This window comes from Hemicordylus capensis, chromosome 2, assembly GCF_027244095.1.
Source record: "Hemicordylus capensis ecotype Gifberg chromosome 2, rHemCap1.1.pri, whole genome shotgun sequence".
NCBI lineage: Eukaryota > Metazoa > Chordata > Lepidosauria > Squamata > Cordylidae > Hemicordylus > Hemicordylus capensis.
In genome coordinates this window covers 68,317,854-68,328,522 of record NC_069658.1, presented here as the reverse complement: position 1 = coordinate 68,328,522, position 10,669 = coordinate 68,317,854, and the positions used below count along the sequence as shown (strand labels likewise).

At 40.9% G+C, this 10,669-nt stretch overlaps 1 protein-coding gene across 7 annotated transcripts in view; it reads right to left on the bottom strand.

Annotated features, from left to right (window-relative positions):
* The window catches only part of PAM (peptidylglycine alpha-amidating monooxygenase), a 247,407-nt gene that overhangs the window by 59,870 nt on the left and 176,868 nt on the right, over window positions 1–10,669 (bottom strand). For 6 of the 7 annotated variants that reach the window (XM_053291370.1, XM_053291368.1, XM_053291367.1 and 3 more), the window contains exons 13-14: window positions 7,723–7,910; window positions 4,324–4,395 (exon numbers count right to left, since the gene is read on the bottom strand). In XM_053291370.1, coding sequence (XP_053147345.1) covers window positions 4,324–4,395; window positions 7,723–7,910 — 260 coding nt within the window. The remainder of the gene's footprint in view (window positions 1–4,323; window positions 4,396–7,722; window positions 7,911–10,669) is intronic. The other variant, XM_053291371.1, reaches the window with a different exon arrangement.

Sequence of the window (10,669 nt, the reverse complement as noted above, 5' to 3'; positions counted from 1 at the left end):
TCAGATGCCTGGACAGGGGGGCGCAATTTCAGTGTTTGCCCTAGGTGCTATTTTCCCTAGATATGCCTCTGCACACACAGCTTTTTAAAAAATGCTGAGTAGAAATTTGCTGATGGACATTGTCCCTTGGGTCTGGCTTCTCACATGCTTTGGGGGAAATGAGGTGGTAGCCTAATGCCCAGAAATGGTCACTACCACAGCCCATTTCCCCCCTCAAGTTTGTAGTAGAGAGTAGTTACAGGAGGAAGGAGTTCTCTGGAGAAAGAAGAAGTCTAGATTCCTTAAATGGACACTGTTTCTCTTATAGCAATCAAGTTCCCTTTTATAAAGGCATATCTATGAATGGCCTACTGCCAGTTAGTTGGCACACCAACTCAATATCCTATAAGAAACCAAGCAACTCTTAAACAAAGGCTGCCATGAGGATGGGGCCAAAGAAGAATGGTAGAGCACATGCTTTGTTTGCAGAAGGTCTTAGGTACAATCCCTGATATTGCCATGTGGAGCTGGGAAATACCACTGTCTGAAATCCTGGAGAGCTGCTGCTGGTCCATGTCCCAATACTGGCCTAGAGGAACCAACCATCTGACTTGGTATAAGGCAACTTAATGAGTGATAGGGGCATGGCGCTGGAGGGAGGGGGGCCCACTGGTGGGGTGACAGCTTGCTCTTTGCTCTTCCCTTCATAGCTCTCTGAATATGAAGGTGGAAGGGTAGGGGCCCATCTTCACTTTGGTCCCAGGGCCCACTCCAAATTTACTACACTCCCGATGAGTGAAGTGCACTACTGCTTTTGATTTCTTTAACAGTGCTTACTGACTTCTACTGAAACCAACACACATCTTCCATGGAAGAGAATAGGCAAGTCTACCTAGTGGGCATGAACCAAAGAAATCCTTTTTCTTTCAACATATCTTCCAGGGGTGTAGGGACCGCTGAGCAAGGGATGACGCCAATCCCTTGAGAACCAGGGCCGCCAAGGCACTTCCTCGTCCTCAGCCAGGGCACTCCTCTGCCCCTTCTCATACCTAGCCAGTGAACCTAGTGCTCGCCGGCTGGGAGTGCGGAGTACACCTCTCTCCAACCCAGCCAGTGTGTGATTGAAATGATGGCTGGGCTGGGGGAGAAAGCCCAACCAACCAGTGTTTCAATGAAATGCTGAGTAGGGAAGATGGGAGGGAGTCAAAGCAGACCCTTTCCCGGGCAGTGGGCATGCCCCCTGTTTCCAACATCAGATGCAGAGGGTATGGCCAGTACTGGGGACAGGGCCAGTCGGTAACTGAAGAGCTTCCCCAATCAGCAGTTCATTGATGCACTGACTGGGTAGGTTCTGCAGGGACCGACTGGCCCTGTTCCCAGTACTGGCAACACCCCACGCATCTGATGCCAGACGCAGGGGCTACGGCTTCGGGAGAGCATGCACTTACAGTCACGGGGGCGGGGGAGCTGCCAGCAGGACTATGTTCTCCAGCCGCCCAAGTGCTCCCTATGCTGTGATTTCTTCCTCCTCTAACTTTGAAATAATTGCCATATTTTCTCCACTGCATCCTGAATAATATGAATAGCAGAACAGAAGACTTATTTTTGAATTTGCCTAGGTTTAAGAAGCAAACATCTCTCGTTTCAAGAAATTTTGTTTGTACTCTTCTACAGGCACTTTAAACAGCTGACTCCACACTGCATACTCAAAACCTTAGGCACTCTGGCCCCATGCCAATCTCTACTTCTAACTGAGTACTGTATTTACAAACCCTCTCCTTCTCTGAAATTATAGAATAGAAAGTTCAGTCTAATAAGAAATGGTAAAGTAGCCACTTGAATGATGAAAAAGCAACTTAAAAGGCTTGTGCCCAAAACGCAGCCAATTTTATTTTAATAATGCAAAAAATCAGAGTTCTATAGTGGAGGGAAGAAAATATGGTGCTTAATGTACTGATAAGCTGGATATCAGAAATTGTTATTTAAACATGTTCACAAGGAAGTTAGATTAAGCAGCTTTCAAAAAGTCTGGGTCCCCAAACTCAGGACAAAGGTTCCTAATTAATTCAATACCTTGGGAATTATTTGTTCAGGTTTAAGAAAGAATGTGACTCTCTATGGCCTTTTATCTTCCTGAACTGACACAGAAGGCTTACAATTTTACATTACTTCATATAGTCAAGTACAATTTCTAAGCTTCAAATGGCACAATACATCTCGTGTGTTCCAATTGACAGACTATGATCTAGCAAGGCTTCAATTCATTTCTGAGTTTAGCCATGACTCTGCATTCATGATGAGCAACCTCCATTTACTCTAAGCTTGACATCATTAAAAAGCAACAACAATGGCCTACCTCACACACTTTTTTTGGACAGGAATGAAAGACAGACAGACTAATAAACATGCAACAAGCATAGGAAAAAAATGAATCTGGAAAGTTATATTCATTGCCAATGCAAATTTAAAATCAATCCATTGTCCAGTACTTATCTTCATTCTTCAAAATAATTAAGGAAAATTTATTGGTACGTTGAGACCTGAATAATTTTAAAAGGACACCTTAATGATTAACAGTTCCAACCCAGTCCCAAAATTGGTTTTAATTCTTTCAGCACTTAAAATTGTGTTAGCTAGAACTACTGCTATTAAAGTCAGCAGGGAAAAAATGGTGTAAGAGATCATTTAAATCAACCTGTTAAAAAATTAATTACAAAAACTCCCACTCAAAGGGCTTTCATTTCTTTTTTGACCAACAAATGTTAAAGGACCAGTTTCCATAGAAACATGTTAGAAGTATATATAGAAAGCAGAGATTTGTTATTAAGCAAGGAAGTCTTGCAGATTCTCTTTGAGAAGATGCTTTTAGAAGACAAGTGACAATGTGAAACCAAATGTGTGAAGCAAAATCAATGTGTTTTGAATATTTAAAAAGAGGTTTTTTCATTCCATGTGCATTGCTTAACAATTCTTGTTACATATAATATGTGACAAGAGGGCACATGAGGACAACTGCTGCAGGTAAAGGTGCGTTCATCAGTTTAAAGACAACAAAATACTTCAAAAGCTTATCATTTCCCAATTAGTCTCCCACTATTAAGCTATTTGTTGATGACATGTTGAGAGGATGACCAGCGACAATTTTATGTTGCCCAAACAAATAAAGTCTGCAACAGTCACATGAAAGGATCGCCACATTATAAATGTAAACTGTAAAGAAAACAGGTAACAAACATTACACCAGAACAGAAATAGAAAATTTCCATTCTGACTTGACATTTGCTATGTATTGCTCCCAAAAGGATCCTTCCATACCACTCTGTAGAAGAAAAACATAACAGCAGAATCAGCCAAAAGAATGAATGACGGCCTCTATCACTCTGAAGGGCTGCAGTAGACATTGAATTCTTGGTCTTTCATTATTCCATTAACTATTCTTGTCCAATCAGGACCAAATGTTAAGGTCTCTCTTTCACTAGTACCATCTTGTCTGTGTTATTATTTATCACACAGGTAGCCCTCGTTATTCACGGGGGTTCCATTCTCACCTGTAGGAGCGAATATGGAAACCGTGAATGATGAAAACTTGAGTCAATGGGAATTGGGGGTGGTTAAGTTCCTTAAGCTTAAAAAAGGTCCAAAAAAGTAGAAATAAAGGCAATAAATCATAGTACCTTGCCTCCAGCTCTCCAGGAAGTACCCCTCAAACCCACAGATGCTGCAAATTTTGAAGATTTTTTTCAAAAATTCTTGGGGGATTTTTAAAAAAGAGCTACAAAATGGTGGCTGGAAATGCCATTGGAAGTCATTTCCAACCACCCAGGAACTGTGGATAAGCTAATTTTGCCTATTTTAAAACCATAGATAAGAAACTGGGTTCCTTTGACCCAGCCACGGATATACAAAACCCTGGATGCAAGGACCACAAATAACCAGGGACACCTGTATATATTTGCAATCAAGCACTAAAAATAAAAGCAGGTTTTTTTTCATTTCTGTGGAGCATTATCATCTCCATACATTCATTTTGTAGCACAGACAAATACATTACAATTGTATTAAGCAAATCAACTTGAGAACAGGAAAATCAAATACGATTAAATTATACTAATGAATTTCACCTGCAAGGTTAGGGACCTGTAATTGACCTTTTCCCTTGAATCATTTATTATGTTGGGCACAGCAATGCAGTAGCAGGTGAAAAGGAAAAACAGCCTCATAGCCACCACAATACATCTCAGTACAATCAGCAAGCTACGATTATTACTACTACAAATAAGTATACACCACTTTTCTACAAAAGTTATCAAAGTGGTTTAAGAATAAAAAATATATTATACATACCCTGATCTAAAACCTCCTCCTCTTCTCTTTTTGGCTGCTGCATTATGGAACCCATGACTCCATTTTTAGCTTCTGAAGGGGGAATGGAAGGAAGAGAATAAATATTATTTTAAGAGAAAGACTGGCAGGAAAAGCTCATGTACCTTTACATACTTGCCTCTTTACAAGTAGGCAAAGTAGCATTTTCTGAAGTGGTGGCTCCCTTACATATAGCACGTGGGGAACAACTATCCTCATCCAGCACAGCATCTCTCCAGTGATGTTGCTGGGGGGGTATGTGTGTGCGTGTGCTTTTGGGATAGGGAACAATTTTCTCATACCTTTTGCTATGTAAACTGCGTTGAGGGCTCTTTTTTTGGTTCTCAAAAATATTCCAAACATTAATGTTCCAAACATTAATTCATAAGTCAGATGTTCATAACTAAGAACGTATATAGTTTGCAAGAGCTATGAGTTGTCCATATGCATGGGTTGGTTGTTTGTAAGTTGGAGACTTCTTTAATGTAAGATGTTATGGAGCTTTGTTTGTATGTACAGATGTTTGTTAATTTGGGGAATGCCTGTAATTTGAACACAACAGCTATTTATCTTCTGGGATCAAAAGATAAATATACATGATTTCATTTAGAACACTACCTATGAGTTTGTTCATTCAGCCCCTCAATCATTCACAGTTGAATGTGTATCAGCAGTTGACCTCCACAATGGACCTTGACCTGGTGAGTTGGGAGGTCATGTAGGGATTTAGAATGTCTTCAGATGATACTTTTTGTCTCCAGGAAAACTCCCAAGTTAACTTCAGTTAGATGGCTTTCTGAATGTACCAGTTGCGGGTGAGTAACAGCAAGAGAGAGGGCATGCCTTCAACTCCTGCCTGTGGCTTCCAGCGGCATCTGGTGGGCCACTGTGCAAAACAGGATGCTGGACTAGACGGGCCTTGGGCCTGATCCAGCAGGGCTGTTCTTATGTTCTTAATGTCATATAGGATTGAACCTGTATGAGCTGTAGCTCAGGGGCAGAGCATCTCTTTTGCATGCACAACGTCCCAGGTTCAGTCTTTGGGATCTCCAGGGTGGGCTCAAAAAAAACCTCCTGCCTGAAACCTCTGAACGCCACTGCCAGACAGCATAGACAAGACTGAGCTAGATAGACAACTGGTCTGACTCGGTATAATGCAGCTTCCTATGTTCTTTGGCACATATTATGCAGTGGCCGACATGTTAAACAGACTTAGGAGGGCAGAGCTCTTGCAATGAGATGGTAAGCTAGCTGTGCTCTAAGCTTGCCGCGCAGCATGGCAGGTGGGGAGAGGGACGACAGCACAATTTTCACTGCTAAAGTCCTTTTCATTGTGAGGGATATGTCCCTGAGGAACACCCAGTCCTCAGGGACATATTCCTGGCAAAGAAGGAGAGGAAAGAGAAGTGAAAATCACATCCTCATTCCTCCTCATCCCTGCCACTGTGAGCAAGCCTTGTGCGTAGCTAGTTTATTTGCTTCCTACAAGGGCAAAAGTCTTGTACTGCCCTCCTAACTTCACTAAGCCTAAGTGAAGTCAGGAACAGGCTCCAGTTAATATAGGGCAAATCATTACTATAACTTTTCTGTATACTGAGATTAATACTAGGTACACAAAAAATAATGGGGGAAAGTGGACCTGAAATTATTTAACTATCAAGCAATACATTCCAGGAATATCAGGTTTGTCTCGCTCATACAAGATTGTCAGCTGGGTGCCATTCAGTTTCTCAGTGCTTACGCAGAATTATCTTTAGATCATCTACACCTGACCTACACCCAAATTCAACCTGCACTTTTCTCCCATAGATGTAAAATTCCTTAGAGTAAAACTAGGTTAACTGGGCAGCTCTGAAGACTATAAATCAATCTTATTGGTCAAATACATTTCTTAGAGCATCCCTCAGTTTCATTTGTGTGGGTAGGCTTCTAGATTATAACAATAGATCTCTTTCTTTATACCTTAAAAGGTAAAGTGTGTTGTCGACTCCTGGTGACCACAGAGCCCTGTGGTTATCTTTGGTAGAATACAGGAGAGCTTTACCATTGCCAGCTTCTGCACAGTATGAGATGATGCCTTTCAGCATCTTTCCTATATTGCTGCTGCCCAATATAGGTGTTTCCCATAATCTGGGAAACACACCAGCGAGGATTCAACCCAGCAACCTCTGGCTTCCTAGTCAAATCATTTCCCTGATGCGCCATTATGGCTACTTATTATTACCACCACCACCCCAAATGTAAAAGCCACACAAAAAAGGTGAAAAAGTGGGAATTCCAAAAAGAAAAAGCACCATTATGCAACCTCATAGTGCAAATTTTCAAGGCAATGTAAAAAACTACTGAAATCCTGCACTTGGCATGCATATGAACTAGAAATATGCCATCTGGCTACACACATTATTTGCAGCCAAAGAAACTGACAAAAATGTAAAAGGAAAGTTGGAATGATAAGCCACTTCAAGCCACTCATGACCAGGATGATGGCTGAGCCCAGGGGTTGAAGCCCAATGTGTGTGCCTCAACACACACTTGTACCCCAAGTTTAAGTTTAAGCTAAAACTGCTTATGCTAGTTCAGCAGTGTTTTCAATGTAGATGTTTTAAGTATAGATGTTGTAGATCCACACAGTCACTTATATTCTAAGTCACCTTAAATTCAGTACAGGTCCGCAGCAGGGTCAAGAGAGACTGGTAACGTTGACATTTGCATGGCATTTGTACTGGTACATCAAGCAAGTACACAGGGCTGTGACATGGCAGTCACTAAGTAATGGGAACTAGCATGGTGTAGTGGTTAGAGAGTGGGACTAGGATTGAGGAGACCAGAGTTCAAAACTCAATTCATCCATGAAAATCACCAGGTGGCTCTGCAGCAGTCTTTTACTTTTCAGCATAACCTACCTCACAGGGCTTTTGGGAGGATAAACAGAACCATGTATACAGCTCTGGGCTCTTTGGAGGAAGAGTGGGATATAAACTTTTTTTTTTATTTTTAAACTCAACAATTCAGATAGGTGGACAAAGATATTATACCTAATGTAACTACCAGCGTGAGTTCTTCGGCTACATCCTGCTATTGCCTCAGCCCAATCCATGATCAGGGGTGTGGCCAAAGGAGGGAAGATCAACTTTATCACATAGAACTCTGCACATGCGTTGGCCTACTGTTGAGGGGAAGGGAAGGCTATATAGGTCCCCAGAATGATGCTATACAGGCTACACAGCTCCCCAGAATGATGTTAAGTTTGCAGAAAATCAATAACTGTCACCTTTAAAACAGTATCTTGATTTATTTAGTTAGCTTTCTTGCCAATACCATCTTTGCTCAGCCATATGGTTTCTGCCTTTTTGCTATTAGCACATAGCAAAAAGTTTTTACCTTCATGGTGCCCATGGGCCATCATGGTCATATCAGGCTTGACAGGAATTGGAATATTTGCCTCCTGTGGTATGCTTCTGAACATCTCTGGGTTTATGTTCTGTGTACAGGTCATGTATGAGACAGCATGTTTGGCTTCCATGTAGTACATAATGTAGAAATTACACATTTCATCACTTGATGTACCCCTAAATAAAAAACACAATATATAAAGAGTCATATGAATAGCATTTTAATATTTTAGTTACAGACTAAACTCACTCGTGGCGACTGACATTAAGCACAAGAGAGAAGGGGCGGGGGAACAAATTCTGAAATAAATGACAGTGCATTTTAAACATTCCACATTAAAAATGCATAAGACCTTTGACATTAAAAGGCCATTATTTCCAGCCTGCACAGTTTTCATAAGTGATATGAGAAATTCTGAAGAATGCTTAGTATTTTGATTGTCCAGTAACAAAGAACCTACCATTACCAATTCTTGCTACCACTATTCCCTCTAATAGGGATTTCCAGGTGCTGTTCACTACAACTCCCATCATCCCCAGCTGCAATGGCCTTTGGCTGGGGATAATGGGAGTTGTAGTCAGCAACATCAGGGAATAGAGGCAACACTGCTTGCTACCTCCCAACTCTTCATGGGCATGTATCCACCAAGTGCTGCTGCTGCTGCTACAGAGCCTCTGCCCATTTTAATGGCCTTTTTGGTGGGTGCTTTCACAAGCCCCCACCAGCATGACTGGAGACTACAAAGCAGTGCTTGGTAGACTGTACCCAAGATCACTAACTGGGAACACATTAGTATAAACTATTTATTCTTTCCTCAATATTTCCACCACAGCCAAGATGATGTATTGCATTTACAAGTTATTAATAATTTACTGGTTTAATTTAGGATTCTTCTATTTAGTGCTTGCCAGATTCTTCAGATGTCCCCCTCCCCTTGCCATTCTGCAAAGTATAGATCAAGCAAAAATGTAGTTTCATTATGATATGGGACACTAAGCATAACATCTTCCATTTAGATTAAGTAGTGCTGTAGGTCCCAGAATACAGAACTTAAATCACACGCTTATTCTGGAAAAAAGCAGCATGTTTTTTAAAAGCAGAGCAAGACTAACACTTAACAAGTAACAGTTACTCAAACTTGAATCAGCAGTGACTTATTTAAATTTCAAGCAACCCAAAGTGAAGTTTTATTTGCATACACACCCACACACCACTGCTTAAATAAATGGCATATGCTGTTGTACACACCTAACATTGGTTTCGAATGTTAATATACATTCGTCTGTGTTGATATACATTTTATTTTGAGAGAAGTTAATTGCAGCATCCATCAGCAGTTCTCACCAATTCACTAGACAAAAACCTTAAAAGCAGTGCCAGGCTTCTGACAAGACAGAGCCTCAAAAAAGCCTCAAAAAAGCCAAGTGGCCTGCAATAAGCCTTTATTTTTAATTAGTTTTCAGAATCAAGTCAGTCAGCCTATACTAATAAAAATGTGTGGGGGCGGACTTTATGCAGCTTGCAAAGACGTCAATGCTGACTTTTTCCTGTAGCATCATGCAGCATTCATTTATTCACCATAGCAATAAGAACACAACCAGCCAGGGAAGAAAAGCAGAGACATGACCTACCAAAAAGGGAACTGGGCAGGAAAATATGATCACTATAGACATCTACCTTGTTTGAAAATATCTTTGAGCATTCATTTCTTTTAATTCATTCTCTCCTTCACCATCTGATTTAGATGCCCTGTCAGAACTGCTATCTCTTTTGAAAATAAGCAAAGCATTGAAGTGCAATTGAGGATAAGCCAACTCACCCACACATCTCAACAGTATCAAAACAATGTCAATGTTTCTATCACAGCACAGTTTGATACTTCTGGTAGATAGAACTAGCAATACATTTGATATCCTTTTCTTAAATAATAAAATTCCAGATATCAGTAGAATATACATCTTTTCATCCATTTAACCTAAGAAACGTTTGCTTCCTACACACGTGGACAAATGTGTTGGTATCCCTCCACAAAAAAAGAAGAACCCACAATTGTCTCTGAAATAACTTGAAACTGACAAAAGTAATTGACACCTATCATTGTTTATTCTGCATTTAACAAAAATCAGACTTTGCTTTAGAGTTTTGATGAAACAGAAGATTTCAAATAATAACACAAATGAAAATGGCATTGAAAAAAATGATGGGACCCTTAACCTAATATTTTGTTGCACAACCTTTAGAGGCAATCACCACAAACAAGTGATTCCTGTAGCTCTCAATAAGACTTTTGCACCTATCAACAGGTAGTTTGGCCCACTCTTCCTGAGCAAACTGCTCCAGCTGTGTCAGGTTTGAAGGATGCCTTCTCCAGACTGCATGTTTCAGTTCTTTCCGGAGATGTTCAATAGGATTCAAATCAGGGCTCATAGAAGGCCACTTCAGAATAGTCCAATGTTTTGTCCTTAGCCATTCTTGGGTGCTTTTAGCTCTGTGTTTTGGATCATTATCCTGTTGGAGGATCCATGACCTGTGACTGAGACAGAGCTTTCTGACACTGGGCAGTACGTTATGCTCGAGAATGTCTTGATAGCCTTGAGATTTCATTGTTCCCTGCACAGACTCATGGCACCCTGTGCCAGACACAGCAGAGCAGCCCCAAAACATAACCGAGCCTCTTTCACGTTTCACAGTAGGTATGGTGATCTTTTCTTTGAAAGCTTCATTTTTTCATCTGTGGACATAGAGCTCATGTGACTTGCCCAAAAGCTCCAGTTTTGTCTCATCTGTCCAAAGGACATTCTCCCAGAAGCATTGTGGCTTGTCAATATACATTTTAGCACATTCTAGTCTGGCTTTTTAATGTTTTTCTTTTTCAACAGTGGAGTCCTCCTGAGTCTTCTTCCATTGAGCCCACTGTCATTCAAAAAGCGACGGA